Below are 19,725 nucleotides of genomic sequence, written 5' to 3' on the forward strand. Positions count from 1 at the left end.
AGGACCTTAACATCCCGCTGTGGTGAGAAATCAGTAAACTTGGTAAAAGCTTTCGATTTTGTGTGTGTGGGGTGGGCTGGGGGTGGGGATGTGGAGACCCCTTTGCTCAATGACTCCAAAACCTGCACTCCATCCCTGCACCTGGGGGTTTTACTTGGTGACATAAGATGTCTAGGTGAAGCATTATCTCATCTATTAATTGGTGACAATGTAAATTTGTTTCACATACGTGAAATAGTAAGATTAGTAGGGTTCTACAGTAGTAGGTTTCCATATGGTTTTCAAATGGCCTTCGTTGTTAGTAACCCCTCCAATAGCCCCTCCTTTACCTTCTCTCTTGCCTTGCCTGATTTAACACTCCTATTTTGGTTTTTCCTGTATCTCTCCATAACACTACATTCTATTCCTTGTAAAATCCTTTCTTCTTCTCTGTTCCTTTACTACATTACTTGATTATTCAAGTTGTAACATGTGTATTGATAGCTTGAAAGGTAACATCCCTATACAAACACACAATGCGTAATTTGCCTTTTGTGTATGGATTACCACACTGAGGATGATCGCCTCTAGTTACATCTATTTACCTGAAATTTCCCTAGTTTCATTTTTGACAGCTGAATAATATGCCATTGGGTAGATATGTCACATTTTTGTTATTCATTCATCAATTTATAGACATCTAGACTTTTTCTAATTTCTGTTTATGATGAATAGAGCAGCAACAAATATGGATGACTCTCTAGTAGGATGTAGAATCCTTTGGGTATATGTTGAAGAGTCATATAGCTGGATCTTGAGGTAGATCTTTCTAAGGAACCAACACAGCAATTTCCATAGTGGCTGGACCAGTTTCTACTCCCACAAGCAGTGGATAAGTGTTCTTCTTTATCCACAACTTTGCTAACAGGTTTTGGTATTTGTCTTACTTATCTTGGCCCTTCTGAATGTAGTTTTAATTTGCACTGCCTCCTGGCTAAGGATGTTGACCATTTCTGTGAGAGTTTCTCAATCATTTCCTTTTCTTTGAAAAGGATTTTTCTGATCAATCAACCAAGCAGAAGTACATCTCCTGAATTCAAAATGAATTCCTACCAACCAAAGACCAAGTCATGTTCTCATTACTGTCCTTTCCTGGGTGATTTCAGGGTCCTCTGGGAACATTTTTTTCAAGGATTCATTGATACCTGTTTTCTTGAGTTCAGTGGCCTTCCCAGCCCACAGAAAAAATTTCAAAGACCTGTTATGGTATCACTTAAAGGCTGAATCAACTTTAATTTTAGTCCTTTCTTGTATCAATATCCGTGCATGGAGACATTTCTTTACAGGTATCTACCCATTTACAGTATCTACCCATTTAACTCCTTGGAAACATTTTGTATCACCCTAGGCACATCAATACTGAAAGTTACTCAATCTGAAATCAACTAGTCATTGTATTTCAAATGTTGCTTTAAAAAAATAAACATACTAAAATCAACAATTAATCTTGTTCAGAAAGAGACATAGGCAGTGTGCCAACTGTACAGGGAAGCCCTCTGGTCCATGAGTCACGGTCTCTCTAGCCAGGGAGGGCGGGGCTGCGAGATGGTGGGCGGATCCCGCGGGGCCGTGGGCGTGGCTACACGCCCCGCTCCGCCCCTGGCGCGCGCCCGCCTCTGGCTTCACTGCCCAGGCGGGGCCGCGCAGTAAAGCGGAGCGAGGGGGCGGGGCCTCGGCACCTCCTCCATCCCTCGCTGCGGACCGCAGGGATGTTCCCCGCTCAGGAGGAGGCTGACAGGACCGTGTTTGTGGGCAATTTAGAGGCCCGTGTGCGGGAAGAGATTCTTTACGAGCTGTTCCTTCAGGTACCGTCCTCGGGGAAGGCCGGGCGGCGGCTGTGGAGCCCCGGGACCCCGCCCCATCGGAGCTCGGGTCTCCCTTCCCTCACTTAGACCCGCAAGTGTGCAGCCGGGGATGAGCGGCTTGTACTCCCCATCCTCTACAACCCCGGGTGGGCAACGACCTCCCAACCCCAACCCCAGCCTGGCAACCCCAGGCGAGGGCTCCCGGAGCCTCTCGGGGCCCTGGATGTGCTGCGGAAACACAAAACCACCCCGTCACTGTCCTCCAGGAATAGTAAGCACCCTTAGGTCCAACCTGAAAAATGGCACCTGAGAGGAGGAGACTTCTCTTGACAACCTTTCCCTGGCTGTCACCCTTTCTCCCAAGCCTTTTGACGGGGGGAGAGCATTTTTGTTCTAGAATCATACAAGTGATTTCTGAAATGCGAGGCAGTCAATTCACCGTGACTAATAGATTCCCTAGTCATGGCACTTTATTTCATACACGGATCTTCCGGACTTTTTTTGAGACCTGGAGAACACACGCCTGGGTCCCAAATTCCAAAGAGGGGTGTCTTCAGCCTCTCATCTCATTAGTTAATGAACTCAGAATTATAGAGAAAGTCGAAGGTGTTGAGAAGGGGGAAAATCAAAACTGTTTCTCATGGACAATGCTAATCTGCAAGAGACAGGTAAATAATATGGGGGGAAAAACCTGTTGAAAGTGAGAACACAGAGGTCTATAATGAGGCCAGTATCTGAGTCTCATCCTTAAATGTAAAATGGGAGTAACTATGTCTGAAATGTAATGCGATTGCCAGAAGTAAACTTCGCTTTGGGAAACAGCTACAGCCTGAGCTGTTGGCTGCTACTGCTGCTAATAGGACTATCATTATAATTATTACTAATAATGCTAATTGTTGCTACCAAAATAAAAAAAAATCAAGAGTGACCTCCACTTTCAAAATAAGGGAAAATTCTCAGAGACTCAATAACAGAGATGCATTTCTAGTGTGGGTACTAGTAGTGATTTTTTTTTTCTAATTTTCAAAGGACTTACTTTATCTCTAAACTCAAGGAAAGAATGTCTTTGCTACCCACAGATGCTAAAGGGTTGGTACCTAACAAGGATTCTCTGTAAATTTCTCATCCTAAACAGTAATTTATTATCTAAAAATTAATTTAAAAATTGATTAATAAAAGATTTTTATCTTATCTGGTGCCACTTTAGAATATTCCCTCTAAAAACAACATTATCTATTTTGTGACCCAATATGATTTGAAATTCACTATTCAGAAGTGGAGTAATTTTAGCAACTCAAGAAAGCATTCGTTCTGAACCTTCATTGGGGGGAGTGAGGAAAGATGGTTTTGGGATTCCGAACCCCCTAATACCCAACCTCTCTAGTCAGAAAGTACTCCGTCCACATCAGTACTGTGCACACCGAAGGCAATGGACAGTATTCCTTTATTTCTTTTCAGGATTTCCTCTTCCCACTTAATTAAAATTTAACCCCCATTGAACAGGTCAAGCAGTAAGCCTATGCTTTCATATTACCCAGAGAGAATTTGCTGACATAGATTATCATTTGAAAGACTACATCTTCAAGAGCAAACCCCCTCCCCCGAACGACTTGACAGCTGGCCTGAAAGTGTTGAATTATACTTTTGAAAATGATACGGCAGAACTGGGAGTATGGCTAAGTGGTCAGCACTTGCTTTGCATTCATAACATTCTAGACTCAGTCTCCAGCACCCAGGAAATAAGAATTTTCACATATGTGTATAAGTAAATTTGTCTGTATATCCTACAGTTAACTTAATGTTAATAGAAGAAAAAAAAACCTAGAAAGCAGATAAGTCCTTTTACTTTTGTTACTATATTAAGTTTATAATTTATGCCAATTTTCTGAAAATCACTTTTAAATTCAAATATAGTTTTATACTTTTGTCCTTTTAACCAAGAAGTATGGGGAGGGGAGATGGTGGTTGTGGTTTTAAATGTGTTGAGTGTAAGGCACCATGACACAGCACCAGGAGGCTGTCTTTACAGAAGAGGCGGCAGTGGGAAAATCATTTTGCTAATGTCATCCTATTCAAACAGAGGGACCAGGAGCTCCTCCCTGGGCAAAGCATTCAGAGAAGAGAGACTGACATACAAGCTCCAGCACTGTTGTACAGATAAACAACAAGTATTCAGGCAACTGCACTGTGAAAGATAACCATCCTAGCATATGGCCAGCGTCTCTCTGGTCCCTGTGAACACAGCGTCCAATCAGGCAAACTAATTGATAGAATTTTTTCCTCGGGTGTTGTTACCAGTGTTCCCTAATATTTGGCTTTGCTTCTTTGCTTTTTATTACCCGTTATGAGTTTTTATTGCTACGCATTCTTCACAGGTACGATTTGTTGCACCTTATTCTATTTGAATAATCGACCATGAAATAATAATTTGAGTTGTTACTTTTTTCCTAGTTGTTCATGTTTATAAATAGTTTACCCACTCTACCAGATCTTAAACATATTAAAATACATTTCCTTTCAGCATACATACGAAGCAATGTTACTAGATCAAAAGACACATTAGGTTTAGTTTCTCTTATAAACACTATGTAGTATATTAAAGTATATTAAAGAGTTTCATCATTAGAAAGGTTGCGAACCACTATCCTATACTATATAGAAAACAAAACCCGTAAACCCCTGAGAATAAGACCAATGCTGGCACGTGACGTTTTCCTTCGTTTGTGGTATACCCCAGGCTAGCTGGTCCTTTGGCTTCTAGCAATTTGCATTCTGATGATTTAAGCTCAGTGGCCATGAACCAGAATGAATCTTTGCTAAGGGAGTGTAAGCATTTTGTTTTTGACATAGTGTGGGACAATCAAAAGGGTCTCTGTCATCACTGTTAACTTTTTTTTTCAGAGAAATGTTTGCAGTTTCTTAACAGAAGTGAGCCCGCGATGATATATCTCCACGCTTTCTGGCCATAACTCAAACACATGATTTTTTTCTCATTCCAATGTATTTTTCAATTAAATACTGCTAATATTCGTGAAGAGATAGTAATATTTTAGTGTGAGATTCAAATACTCTCTAAATTGATGTGTAAAGTCTAAAATAAGAATAGTCTTTCCTTTTAATATTGGTTCTGCAATCTATAAGTTCCTTTCCCATAACTTTTTGATAAGCTAGAAATCTTTCTAGGAAGACGCATTATTTGTGGAACTCTTTTTTTTAAATTTTTATTTAATCTTTTTTTACACTCCCAGTTTTATCCCCTTCCCATTCCACCCCCTGACTGTTCCACATCCCATACCTCCTCCCCCCTCCACCCCGTCTCCACAGGATGTCCCCACCCCACCCACCCCACCAGACCTCTAAACTCCCTCCGGCCTCCAGTCTCTTGAGGGTTAGGTGCATCTTCTCTGACTGAACTCAGACCCAGGAGTCCTCTGCTCTATATGTGTTGGGGGCCTCATCTCAGCTGGCGTATGCTGCCTGGTTGGTGGTCCAGTGTCTGAGAGATCTCGGGGGTTCAGGTTAATTGAGACTGCTGGTCCTCTACAGGGTCGCCCTCCTCCTCAGCTTCCTCCAGCTGTTCCCTAATTCAACCACAGCAGCACTATTGTTCTTTACTTTAGTCAAACTAAAATCTATTTGATTTATCTTAGTGTAAAAACAAAATCTTTGGCTTTATAAGGAAATAATTGTTTTACATTTCTTTTAGGCTGGGCCACTAACCAAAGTGACTCTTTGCAAAGACAGAGACGGGAAACCAAAGTCCTTTGGCTTTGTCTGCTTCAAGCATCCGGAATCCGTGTCTTACGCCATAGCTTTGCTGAATGGAATTCGTTTGTATGGGAGACCAATTAATGTGCAGTATCGGTTTGGTAAGTTCTCTCACCAAGTTATCTGTATTTTGATGCTAATTCCACTGCCCCAAGGACAGCTGCCTAGTCACAGACTCAGGAATCAGGTGACTTGATCAGAACCTTTTCCCCATTGAATTTGTAAAGTACAAGTGAGGGGCAGGTACAGGATAAAAGGAGGCCTGTCATTGGAGGAGAAGGAAGGATGGGCAGGAGAGAACTTTGAAGGAAGAGAAGAGAGGAGGAGAGAGGAGAGAGAGGGGCTGAGAAGCCGTGACAGGACAAGATGGCAGGTGATGTTAAGATTCTGCTCTGTGTATTTACAGGTTGTTATTAATGTTCTCATTGATGGATACTACCGGGCTTTGTATGTTTAAGTGGGCAATTATATCTTACCAATTGAATCTAAGATTATTGTGTTGTGTGTTCTTTTATGTGAGGGTTTGAGTGTAGGAAAGTGTGCGGCTGGGCTGTGTTTCCACCAAGATATCTAGCAGATATCTTGGGGCACTGAGGTATAGACCCAGTGGGGTAAAAGACCAACATTACCATTTTATTTTTATATTTTTACAACAACAACATTGTATATCTTACTTAGTACCTTGCCTGTATAATGTTCATATCTGTCCAGGCTTTCAGAAGAAGTTCGATTTTCACCTATTCATTTTTAGTCATGTATAAAATATGTAAATATGACTCTAGATGTAAATGTTTTACACTAGTACAGAATTTTGAGTCAATACTATCTCCTAAAAGAGTAAGATGTCTACATTTGTCTTGGTTTTGTTGTTGTTTTGTTTTGGTTTGTTTTGGTTTGGTTTGGTTTGGTTTGGTTTGGTTTTGGTTTTTTCCATGTGGAGAGGTTTAATGAGAGAAGAAGAGTGGAACGGGAGATAAGTAAAGGCCAAAGGCCAGCCATGAGCACATGGAGGGAAGGGGGGACGGGGAGAGAAGGGACAAAGGGGAAGAGCAGGGAAGAGAGGAGAACAAAGAGCAAGAGAGAGCAAGAGAGAGAGAAAGAGGGTTTGGTTTTTATTAAATAGTGTCTCACTATGTGTCCCAAGTTAACTTGAAACCCTTGGTCTTCCTGCCTCAGACTCACAAATGCTCAACTATAGACTAAACCACCAAATTTGGAGTTTTAGATGGCTTTATGTATGACTTAATGCTTTAATTCTCAAACTCTATGTAATTATGCCATAAAACATTTTTTCAGTTTCATTTTTTTTCATTCTGTCTCATGAACTTAAAGGGAGTTCTCGCTCTTCTGAACCAGCTAACCAAAGTTTTGAGAGCTGTGCTAAGATCAACTCACACAGCTTCAGGTAACCAATGCATGGCTTTTCTTTACTAAATGAACTTTCATTATCTTAATTTGTTAGATATCAGCAAGTTTATTAAAGTAACAGTGTAAGCACACAATGTCTTAATTAAACTGTAAATATAATCTTTAAAACTAAAGGGACAACAATTCTACTCTACTTTTCTATCTACAGAAAACTGGTGTTCTCTTGGGGGCTGAAAGTCACTTGGTGTGTTGTGTTCATATCTGAGTCTTTCTTTCCTCAAATATCACACAATCTAACCTATTCCTTATTTTAAAAATCAAATGTGATTCTCCATGCCATGGTATCAGTACTGTACAATTAAATAACTAATACACTGTCACATTGTCAGTGAAATAATTCACTGTTCACGATTGTTCAAAGTGGTTCATCTTGAGGCTCCCAAGATGGCTTGACTTCTACTTACGTATGTAAAGAGCTTGTCCGTAATGTTTCTGAGGAGAAATCCCATTTGTACCTTGGCATTTTAAGCTGTCCTTCCTTCTCTTCTTTTACAAAGGAACGATGAAATGGTGTGCAGGCCTTCCTTCCCCGTGCCGTTTTTCCCCATTACGAGTGCTGCGTTACCTCAAGAGTATTTTTTCTTTCAAAAAATGGTAAGTGTGAAGCACTTTGATTCATGTATAATTTACAAAAGCATAAGAACAGAAACACCATTGTTAGCATTCAGTGTTAAAAAATTACACATATCTGACCAGGCATCGCTACAGAACATGCCTCAACATGTGCTCAGACAGGGTCACACATTTCAGTGTGTCATCTCCGTTCAGTGGTAAAGGGCAGGTGACAGCCATGACTGAAGTGACCTGGTTAAGTTTAAGTGCCAAAATCTCATCAAAGCGACTGTTTCCAAAGATGCTTTGAGGCATGACGGTTCTCACTCAGTTTATAATATTTGTGTATGAGGCCATCTACCAGGAATTTTTGTTTTAAAAGGCCACTTGAAAATTTCTCAGTTGCTAGAAGGAACTGCCTCATTCTTTGAGCCCTCCACAGTTCCCCTGTAGCCTAGACTTCTTAATCCTGGTATTTGATTTTAGAATAGTTCCTCGCAACTCTGTCTCATTAGTAAAACAAGGTAAGTCCTGCGGCTCTGCTCAGTGAAGCCAAGAGTACAAGTTCTTTAGTGACAGGGGTGAGACCGTTTCTTAGTTATTTAATATTTTTATTCAGTAGCTGATTTTTTGTGACTATATAGCCTGTATGTAAGCTGAAGGTTTGCTTGTTTGTTTGTTTGTTTGTTGTTTTTAAATAGATATTATCAATTGGCAGTAAGAGAAGAAGCAGTCATTTCTTGTAAAATGAGGCTTTTGCTCTCAGAGAAAAATTTTCTAAATTATAGCTAGATATGTACACTAGTAAGGAGTTTTTACCTGACACAGAGTCTCCCCAAGGCAGTTGCCTTTGTTCCAACCAGACTCGCATTGGATGACTCCCCTATGATACCCATGTCATCGGATTAGAATAGTTAGAATTTCAGTGTCCTTGGTAAAACACGGGAAGCCACTCTCCATCTGAAAAGTGATGGCTGTGTCTTTTTACACCTTCAGAGCTCTTAGCTGTGTCTGCACCTATGAAATTCCAATTTTCATTAAAATTTAAAATCCGTACTTGGGCCACATAGTGGGAAGGTTTTATGTGTATCTGAAGTCAATGGAAGATGGTAGGAAACTTTTTCTCTGTTATAAAATTTTATGTAAATGTATGTTAAATTACACAATTTCGAAGATGATTTACCTTCCGTATAGGGTAAACTGTGAATAATTGAGAAGACTCATCCTGAAAATAAAAACAAAGTACCTGGAGGTGCACCTCAGTTGTAAGAGTGCCTGCCTGTGAAAAACAAGGTCCTGGGTTAATATTCCAGCTCTGTGGGGAAAAAGACTCCTTAATGAGTTATATTGGTAACAGGTTCTAAATGACAATAGAATGCATATATATAGGGATAAATAAATACAATGTTCTATGTTTATTTTCCCTTTTATAGTGTGTCTACAAACTAGATGTTTTGCATAATATTTCTACTGGATATTGCTAATCAATGCTGTAGTGAAGTATGTGGCATCTTTAGTCTTTGTACTTCATACTAAACAGACAAAGAAATGACCCAACCAACCAGAGCTCCCTGGTAATAAACCACCATCCACAGAGTACACATGGACAGACCCATGGCTCCAGCTGCATATGTAGCAGAGGATGGCCTTGCTGGGCACCAAAGGGATGGGGGCCAAGGCTGGACCCACCAGTGTAGGGGAATGTCAGATAGAAGAAGAGGGAGGGGGAGGGGATGGGGGTTTGTGGACAGGAAACCAGGAAAGGGGATAACATTTGAAATGTAAATAAGTAAAAAATATCCAAAAAGAAAAAAAGAAAAAGAAAGAAAAAAGAAATTACCCTAACCCTGTACAACCCACTCGCTCTGTTACACCTAAGTCCGCTCCCCCATGGCTCACCTGAACGTGCGTGTGAGGTTCCTTAGCGGTTTGTATGTGAGTTCATGAGTGTCTTCTCTCCCAGCAGTGGTACACACACAGCCCAGCGCTGCAGCCTCCTTTCTACGAGATGACAGCTCCACTTCCCAACCCTGCGTCTGACTCTTGCTCCCTAAACCACGCTCCAGACCTAGAGGCTGGCCCCAGCTCCTACGAATGGACTCACCAGCCACCGAATGACCCTGACCTGTATCCTAGGATTAAACGAAAGAGGCAAAGGCCAGACAGCGACAGCGACAGTAGCTCAGGAGACAAGAGAGGAAATGAAGGTAGCCAAAAGTGCCACAAGTGTAAAAAGAAGAAACGCTACTAGCGAACCGTGTCTGCACTGCTCTCGAACCTTCAAGCAAAGAAGAATCTGTCGCACACCAAATGACCAATCTTTGGCCCGGCGTGTCACTTTTGAAACGTATGGAAATATGACTCTGCGATTTGCTATTCGGTTTGCTATTCGCGCCCATGAATGATAAAAGCCTTTAAACAATAATATACCATACTGCTTTCCTGTTTGCAAGGTTACCTTTGGACCGTTGTCAGTGCCCTTTGCCCAGTCTTATTTTAGTGTTGCGGATGAAATTTCACTAAATTCAAAAGCCACTCATGAAGTCCTTGAGGGTTAAGCTTCCTGCTCTCCCCAGAGTCTCACTGAAGGCTTTCAAGCACAGGTGGGCTGGCCTCAGAGGGACCTCTGTAGGTCGCTGGCAGGACTAATGGGAATAATTAAAAAAAGAGTGTGTTCTAGTAAATATGTAGCGAGGAGGCTTGAGTTCCCTTTGTCACCGACACTTTGGGTTTTGTCTAAGTATGAGAGGTCTGAGCTTCACTATCAGGGTTGATTCATATGACCATGACTGTGGCACCAACGGAAAGATAACCGACATAAGCTCGGTGTCATATGCATAAAGGCAACGCTATGTGATTATTTCCCTTTTCTGTGTTTTTGGTTGATATAATTATCTGTACACACCACACTTCTTGTTTGATGGTATCAGTATCTACTCTCTAGTTCTCCCCACAGGGGCAGAAAGGACATAATGACTGTGTGATTGTCGCAATGAGTAAGTACATAGGATGATGCTGTACCACCGTGTACTTAATGCCTGTGGTCCAAGTCTATACTTTTAATTCTCTTATTCTAGTAGGTAAATGTATATGAATGGTGTGTGTCAACACTTTTGCTCATCTAATAGCTTACCATAAACTAAAATGATGACGACTATATACTTATTAAAGCTAATTGAAAGGATCGCGCAAACTCATTATGAATTATCTGCTCAGTTCAGTGGGGAATAAGGCCCACGTGGGTGTGACTTCTGCATGTCGCCTACTCTTCCACACATTATTTATTTAATGAATAAAATATCTTTAACCAACAAATAACCGAGTTTTACTCTTGGGTAATGAGGATATAAGTGGTGGTTAATGACAAATACAAGCTTATTGATATAAAAACCTCAACTGAGTTGCATAGAACTTTAACTGGGTTTTTACATTCTTAAATATTTAAATATAGGAGCATTGGTTTTTTTTTTTTTCTTTTAAATTCCTATTTGACAATTCGGAATCATGGCCAAGATAAGATTCATTCTTTCATAATTTTATAGTAGCATCTTTAAACACGTTAACTTCATCTTCTATACTCCTCTCGCTATGAAATTTACCACAGACATAAATTAGGCCATGCGATTGGCAGATAGCAGAGCTAGGTATAAGAATGCTTCTTAGCAACTGAGATGAATGTGTAGAAGAAAGTTAGGTTGAAGTAGGACAGGATCTAAAGGACACAACCGGAAAATGTTCTTGTACCTCTTCCATCAGAGAAAGAAAACTAACTCAGTATCCGCTCTTAACTAGAGAGCCATTTTGGCAAACAGAATGCTAGGAAAGTCAATTTGACTGTGGTATCCTTCTTTGTTAAAGACTAGGAAACTTACTGTAACTTGCTAATATTTTCCCAACTTCCAATTTTTAAGTTGTCCATTTTTCAGGTATTACAGACTTGGATGAAGGATTATTAAAATTCTTTGCCTCATGAGGTTTTCTTTTCCAATTTTAATCCTCCAATATTAATCAGAATTATTTCAAGTACTAGAAGTTAATAATCTAAAAATAAAACTAGACCCTTTCCATTTTCTCATCTTCAATTTATTTAATTAACTTTTAATATACCAGGCAGTGTCATAACAAGGAAAAATGCCACGATAAGTTAGTGTTAAACAAAGTCTCAAATCTGCAGAAGAGACACACATGTGCTGTGGCTTAGATGTTTAGATAAAAGACAGCTATGAAATTTCAGCATCAAATGCAATTTATATGCAATATTTTGGTAAAATTAATTTAAAATGTTGTTGCAATTGATTTTGGTTATTGCCTATGGCCTAAAAAAATTGAAAATTGTTACAAATAATTAGTGACTTTTCAGGTTAAAAATATTACCCACAAATATATAGTCATATATTAATATATGACTAAAGATTTCTCTCTTGACAATATTTCCAACATTGTACTTAAGATTTTTTTCCCTGTATTTATTAAAGGTACTCACTTGGGTGTCTCATTAGCAACACAAACTTTATATTTCCCTTTTGAGTGTAAATTCTCCCTAACTATTTCGTCTTTGATCGGTTATGACTAACGTTTTCCTACTGAATAGTTTTTCAATTTTTCCATAGAGAATCTTTCCTCGGTGACTTCTTTAGTTCCTACTCTTGTTTCCATTACACTGAAATATTGTTTATGCCAAACACTTGTCAGAATGAAAATAGGCTCTTATATTTTTATGTGAACACACTGAAAAAAGTCAAAATGATGCTATGCTGAATTTCATGTACACTTAACTATGTAAAGCGTAGGCCTTCTCCTCATGACAGAAATGGTTCAGTGAGATACATAAGCTTCGTTCTATCATCTGTACAGCTCTAGGTAGGTAATACAATCACCTTTAAAACATACATCTATTTATTAATTTGTGTATGTATGTGTGTAAAGGATAAGTATAATAATTGACGATGAAATCTGCACCCACTGGAATGAGGATTTGAATCATAAATAAAAATTAAATCATAAATAAGGGCCAACAAGATGGCCCACTGGGTAAAGGTGTTTGACACCAAGCCTGAAAACCTGGCCTTGATACCAAGGATTCACACAGTAGAAGGAGAGAACAGAGTCCGACAAGTCGTCCTATAGTCCATATGTGATCAACCACATATAAACCCCCCCACACACACATACACACTCTCACGCCACACACATACAAACACTATTGCATGCTTTGTTTTCCACTACCAAACATTGTTTTGCGTTCTCATCCATTTCCTGGCTAGTCATCCTTGTCTGAAGACCTTAGATCCTTGAATTTGGGGTCATCTATTCTTTTTCCCCCCTTTTTTTGAGTGATGTAGCTTCAGTATCAAAATGAGTGTTCAGAGGACATTTATTCACTGATGATTGATTCTCACAGCGATGACTATTCTCCACAGAAAATAGGGGGAGTTGAACACGGTTGCAATGAGTAGTGAGGAGCTGGAGATTGGGGAGGAAAGGGTTCATTCAGCTTACACTTTCCACATTGCTGTTCATCACCAAAGGAAGTCAGGACTGGAACTCAAGCAGGTCAGGAAGCAGGAGCTGATGCAGAGGCCATGGAGGGGTGTTACTTACTGGCTTGCTTCCCCTGGTTTGCTCAGCTTGCTCTCTTTATTTTTATTTTTTATTAACTTGAGTATTTCTTATATACATTTCGAGTGTTATTCCCTTTCCCGGTTTCCGGGCAAACATCCCCCTCCCCCCTCCTCTTTTTTATGGGTGTTCCCCTCCCCATCCTCCCCTCCTTGTTGCCCTCCCCCCAACAGTCTAGTTCACTGGGGGTTCAGTCTTAGCAGGACCCAGGGCTTCCCCTTCCACTGGTGCTCTTACTAGGATATTCATTGCTACCTATGAGGTCAGAGTCCAGGGTCAGTCCATGTATAGTCTTTGGGTAGTGACTTAGTCCCTGGAAGCTCTGGTTGCTTGGCATTGTTGTTCATAAGGGGTCTCGAGCCCCTTCAAGCTCCTCCAGTTCTTTCTCTGATTCCTTCAACGGGGGTCCTATTCTCAATTCAGTGGTTTGCTGCTGGCATTCGCCTCTGTATTTGTTGTATTTTGGCTCTGTCTCTCAGGAGCGATCTACATCCGGCTCCTGTCTGCCTGCACTTCTTTGCTTCATCCATCTTGTCTAATTGGATGGCTGTATATGCATGGGCCACATGTGGGGCAGGCTCTGAATGGGTGTTCCTTCTGTGTCTGTTTTAATCTTTGCCTCTCTATTCCCTGCCAAGGGTATTCTTGTTCCCCTTTTAAAGAAGGAGTGAAGCATTCACATTTTGATCAACCGTCTTGAGTTTTATTTGTTCTAGGCATCTAGGGTAATTCAAGCATTTGGGCTAATAGCCACTTATCAATGAGTGCATACCATGTGTGTTTTTCTGTGATTGGGTTAGCTCACTCAGGATGATATTTTCCAGTTCTGACCATTTGCCTACGAATTTCATAAAGTCATTGTTTTTGATAGCTGAGTAATATTCCATTGTGCAGATGTACCACATTTTCTGTATCCATTCCTCTGTTGAAGGGCATCTGGGTTCTTTCCAGCTTCTGGCTATTATAAATAAGGCTGCTATGAACATAGTGGAGCACGTGATTTTTTTATATGTTGGGGCATCTTTTGGGTATATGCCCAAGAGAGGTATAGCTGGATCCTCAGGCAGTTCAATGTCCAATTTTTTGAGGAACCTCCAGACTGATTTCCAGAATGGTTGTACCAGTCTGCAATCCCACCAACAATGGAGGAGTGTTCCTCTTTCTCCGCATCCTCGCCAGCATCTGCTGTCACCTGAGTTTTTGATCTTAGCCATTCTCACTGGTGTGAGGTGAAATCTCAGGGTTGTTTTGATTTGCATTTCCCTTATGACTAAAGATGTTGAACATTTCTTTAGGTGTTTCTCAGCCATTCGGCATTCCTCAGCTGTGAATTCTTTGTTTAGCTCTGAACCCCATTTTTTAATAGGGTTATTTGTCTATCTGCGGTCTAACTTCTTGAGTTCTTTGTATATTTTGGATATAAGGCCTCTATCTGTTGTAGGATTGGTAAAGATCTTTTCCCAATCTGTTGGTTGCCGTTTTGTCCTAACCATAGAACCCAAGACCACCAGCCCAGTGATGGCACGACCCACAGTGGGTTAGGCCCTCCCCCCTTGATGACTAGTTAAGAAAATGCCTTACAGCTGGGTCTCATGAAGGCATTTCCTTAACTGACGCTCCTTTCTCTGTGATAACTTCAGCTTGTATCAAGCTGACACATAAAACCTGCCAGTACAATGACCCCACACATCTCCAAGTAACTACTGACAGTTATGGTTGCTGGGAAAGGCAATATCATTTTGTTTGGTGTTCACAGCTAAGCTGCTTTTGATATAGTAAGTAGAGTCATTCCTAACTCATGCAAACAACCATAGTTAAACTCAGTTACAGACATAGACACACGCGTATGCACACACACACACACACACACACACACACACACACAGAGACACGCATTTTAAGAGCACTTTATAAATACTTTTAGTTATCTAAGATGTTCAGTGATTTTTATCACCGGTATTCTTTAAAAAAGTACATTATGGTTTTCAGATGAATTTTATATGAGTCTCATTTACTTCCGGAGAATTATGGATCAAAGTGACTTTCCCAGCTCTCCTTTGATGTGGTTTGAGAGCGGGAAGAAGCTTATGTCTAAGCTGGCTCTTCTAGGGGTGGAAGCTGGAGCTGGTAACGGGCCAACAGAAGCACTGATCTGAGATGAAGTTTCATGAAAGTGATGACCTACAAATGCCTCCCTCATGTGTTTATGTACCTGCAGGTTGACCTTTGCAGAGAACATTTTCAGGAGTTTTTTATTTATAACAAGTGGTGCCCATTGGCATTTATACTTGTTGCAGATACACTTTTCTTACACTGTTTCCCACACTTTTTGACTCTATTTTTTTTTTACTTTCTGGAACTTTTTGCTGACTTAAATGACTGTTCTAGATTTCCTCTTGGTGTTTGTTTAATCTTTGCAATAAAATATACAAAATACTTAAAATTAATGTTACTATGATATAGTATTATGATATAAGTTAGAGATTATCCTGTTTCATTCTCCACATTGTTAATTAAAATAACTCATCTACCAATAGTAAATTCTTATTCTGGGTTCAGTCTCCAGCTCCGAAAAAAAAAAAAAAGAAAAAAAGAAAGTAAATTCTTATTCGTGTTTTCTATACTTTTTATTCTTGAAGATCTGGCTCTATAACAATACTACAATGTCATAATATTTTAGTTATTATATAATGGTCAATTTCATAAAACTGCATTTTTGCAATTTCCTAATACAAACATTTCACATTTTATTAAGAGTAAAATGTGTTTTTCTGTTTTTTATTAGTGTAAAGTATTTTAAATTCAATAGCGACTCAATATTTTCTTTTAAAACAGATTTCAAAAATACTTATGTTACAGTGTCAGTTTTACTTTTAATTCACTTTCCAGGCTTTGAAACATAAAAATCCCAGTGGAGACACTTCCTGGTTTCTAAATACCACAGTTCCACTGTGACTCTGCCTAGCCAAGCAGTTCTCTAATGTAGTTTAGACACTCCAAAACTGCGATATATGTAGCTCATTTAAAGAAGTGTGTGCCAATAATGCCTTATAAGACCAGTGCGACATAAAAGGAATGCCGAGGATAGAAGGGATCCAGCATCAAGTGGAAGACGGAATATTTTCAGGACTGTCAGAAGACTAGGTCCTTACCTTCAAGGTGTGTATGCAAAGGCTGCTCTCCAGTGACAGCATGATTGAAACGTTTGCCAATATGTTGATTATAAATACATGTCAGAGATTAGAAGGATAGAACAGAATCAATATTTATGAAAATTGATCTGGATGTATTATTAAAGGACAACGAAGAAGCAGAATTGTTTCATATTTTTTTAGTTTGCAATCTAGTTTTTCTTATTCCCTTAAATAAATAAATAAATAAATAAATAAATAAATAAATAAATATAACCAGGATCTATCCATGTAAACTGGTTTCATTTTCTTTTCCAATTCTCAGAACAGAGTCAGGAATGACCTGATACATTATCTGTCTGTTCTTCTGTCCAAGCCCGCATAGACTTCTGTAGACGTCCTCACCTCCCGCCATTTTCCAATAAGAAGGCTGCAGCAGAGGCAAGGTTGCTGACTAAGCATCTGAGCGCCAGTGCACATGAAGACTGCATGTTCTCCGCTGTTGTGTGTTGGATATGCCCGCTCTGGACCTGGGACCTGGGTGTTTCATCTTATATGTGATGGTTTTATCCTTCCATTTCCCTTTTACATTCCATTGTTTTTAATCTCAGTATTCTTGGCACATAACACTTTAACCTGACCCAAGTCCCTCACAGTTCTGGAGTGTCTAACCTACTCTAGAGAACTGCTTCGCTATGCAGAGACTCACTGTAGAGCTGTGGTATTCAGAAACCAGGAAGTGTCTCCAGTGGAATTTTTACTGCAGGGCCTTCCAGATTAAATTGCAAATTGCTCTTTCTAACTCTGTGAAGTATTGAGTTGGAATTTTGACGGGGATTGCATTGAATTTGTAGATTGCTTGATTGCTTTCAGCAAGATGGCCAGTTTTACTATGTCAATCCTGCCGATCCATGAGCATGGGAGGTCTTTCCATCTTCTGAGATCTTCATTTTCAGAGACTTGAAGGTCTTGTCGTACAGGTCTTTCACTTACTTTGTTAGAGCCACAACAAGATATTTTATATTATTAGAGGCTATTAAGAAGGGTGTCTTTCTGTAATTTCTTTCTCTGCCTGTTTATACTTTGAGTAGAGGAAGGCTACTGATTGGTTTGAGTTAATTTTCTATCCAGCCACTTTGCTCAAGTTATTTATCAGCTGTAGGAATTCTCTGGTGAAATTTTTGGGGTCACTTAAGTATACTATCCTATCATCTGCAAATAGTGATATTTTGATTTCTTCCCTTCCAATTTGTATCACTTTGACCTCTTTCTGTTGTCTAATTGCTCTGGCTAGGACTTCAAGCATTATATTGAATAGGTAGAGAGAGAGTGGGAAGCCTTGTCTACTTCCTGATTTTAGTGGGATTGCTTCAAGTTTCTCTCCATTTAGTTTGATATTGGCTACTAGTTTGCTATATATTGCTTTTACTATGTTTAGGTATAGGCCTTGAATTCCTGATCTCTCCAAGACTTTTATCATGAAGGGGTGTTGAATTTTGTCACATGCTTTCTCATCATCTAATGAGATGATCATTCTCAACAATAAAGGAACCTTTGGGGGAATCACCATTCCTGATTTCAAGCTGTATTACAGAGCAATCATGATAAAAACTGCATGGTATTGGTACAGAGACAGACAGATAGATCAATGGAATAGAATTGAAGACCCAGAAATGAACCCACACACCTATGGTCACTTGATCTTTGACAAAGGAGCTAAAACCACCCAATGAAGACAGGACAGCATTTTCAACAAATGGTGCTGGTTCAACTGGAAGTCAGCATGTAGAAGAATGCAAATCGACCCATTCTTATCACGTTGTACAAAGCTCAAATCCAAGTGGATCAATGACCTCCACATAAAATCAGATACACTGAAACTAATAGAAGAGAAAATGGGGAAAAGCATCAAACACAGGCACAGGGGAAATTTTCCTGAACAGAATACCAATGGCTTATGCTCTCAAATCAAGAATGAACAAATGGTACTTCATAAAATTGCAAAGCTTCTGTAAGACAAGGACACTGTCAATTGGATAAAATGTCAAACAACACATAGGAAAAGATCTTTACCAATACTACATCTGCTAGAGGGCTAATATCTAATATATAAAAAGAACTCAAGATGTTAGAGTCCAGAGAATCCAATAATCCTATTTTTAAAAAATGGGCTATGAGCTAAACAAAGAATTTTTAACTGTGGAATAGTGAATGGCCAAGAAGCACCTAAAGAAATGTTCAATATCCTTAGTCATCAGGAAAATGCAATTCAAAACAACCCTAAGATTCTAACTTTTATCAGTCAGAATGGCTAAGATCAAAAACTTGGATGACAGCAGATGCTGGCGAGAATCTGGAGAAAGAGGAACACTCCTCCATTGTTGGTGGAATTGCAAGCTGGTACAACCATTCTGGAAATCAGTCTGGTGGTTCTTCAGAAACTTGCACCTGAGTGCCCAGCTATGCCACTCCTGGGTATACACCCAAAAGTTGTTCCAACATATAACAAGGACACATGCTCCACTATGTTCATAGCAGCCTTATTTATAACAGTCAGAAGCTGGAAAAAAACTAAATGTTCTTCAACAGAGATATGAAAACAGAAAATATGGTATATTTACACAATAGAGTATTACTCAGCTATTAAAAACAATGACTACATGAAATGCTTAGGCAAATGGATGGAACTAGATAATATTGTCCTCAGTGAGGTAACCCAGTCACAAAATAGCACACATAGTATGCACTTACTGATAAGTGGATATTAGCCCAAAAGCTCAAAATACCCAAGAAACAATCCACAGACCATGTGAAGCTAGAAGAAGGAAGATCAAAATCTGAATGCTTCAGTTCTTAGAAGGGAGAAACAAATACTCATTGGAGAAAATACAGGGAAAAAGAGTAGAGCAGAGACCGAAGAAAAGGTCATCCAGAGACTGCCCCACATGGAGATCCATCCCATATGCAGTCACCAAACCCAGTCACTACTGCTGATGTCAAGAAGTGCTTGCTGACAAGAGCCTGATGTGGCTGTCTCCTGAAAGGCTCTGCCAGAGCCTTACTGATACAGATGAGGATGCTTGCAGCTAACCATTGGACTGAACAAGGAGACCCCAATGGAGGAGTTAAAGGACTGAAGGAGTTTAAGGAGTTTGCAACCCCATAGGAAGAACAACACTATCAACCAACCAGACTCCCCCAAGACCTCCAAGGACTAAATCACCAACCAATGAGTACACATGAAGGGACCCATGGCTCTAGCTTTATATGTAGTAGAGGATGGCATTGTCTGGCATAAATAGAAGAAGTCCTTGATCCTGTGAAGGCTCATTTTCCCAGCATATGGGAATGCCAGGGTCTTGAGGTGGGAGTGGGTGGGTAGA

General features: G+C 39.9%; 1 protein-coding gene across 2 annotated transcripts; it reads left to right on the forward strand.

Annotated features, from left to right (window-relative positions):
* The first annotated feature begins 1,651 nt into the window (after positions 1–1,651).
* On the forward strand, positions 1,652–10,907 carry Rbm11 (RNA binding motif protein 11). 2 transcript variants are annotated; one of them, XM_006247995.5, is made up of 5 exons: positions 1,652–1,844; positions 5,551–5,713; positions 6,945–7,017; positions 7,538–7,634; positions 9,559–10,907. In XM_006247995.5, exons 1-5 carry the CDS (start codon positions 1,749–1,751, stop codon positions 9,841–9,843), a joined length of 714 nt encoding a protein of 237 aa, XP_006248057.1. In that variant the 5' UTR covers positions 1,652–1,748; the 3' UTR covers positions 9,844–10,907. The 2 variants fall into 2 exon arrangements, with proteins under 2 accessions (XP_006248057.1, NP_001388776.1); NM_001401847.1 differs by having other exon boundaries at positions 1,693–1,844; positions 9,556–10,902.
* Positions 10,908–19,725: the final 8,818 nt, after the last annotated feature.

The sequence above is a fragment of the Rattus norvegicus genome, chromosome 11 (genome assembly GCF_036323735.1).
Source record: "Rattus norvegicus strain BN/NHsdMcwi chromosome 11, GRCr8, whole genome shotgun sequence".
Classification (NCBI taxonomy): domain Eukaryota; kingdom Metazoa; phylum Chordata; class Mammalia; order Rodentia; family Muridae; genus Rattus; species Rattus norvegicus.

What these genes read in the sequence shown, in the direction of transcription:
- Rbm11 (NM_001401847.1), top strand. Translation starts at nt 1,749, where the DNA reads ATGTTCCCCGCTCAGGAGGAGGCTGACAGGACCGTGTTTGTGGGCAAT. An exon ending in TTTACGAGCTGTTCCTTCAG is followed by an intron (nt 1,845 to 5,550) that starts GTACCGTCCTCG and finishes CATTTCTTTTAG; the next exon opens with GCTGGGCCACTAACCAAAGT. An exon ending in TAATGTGCAGTATCGGTTTG is followed by an intron (nt 5,714 to 6,944) that starts GTAAGTTCTCTC and finishes ATGAACTTAAAG; the next exon opens with GGAGTTCTCGCTCTTCTGAA.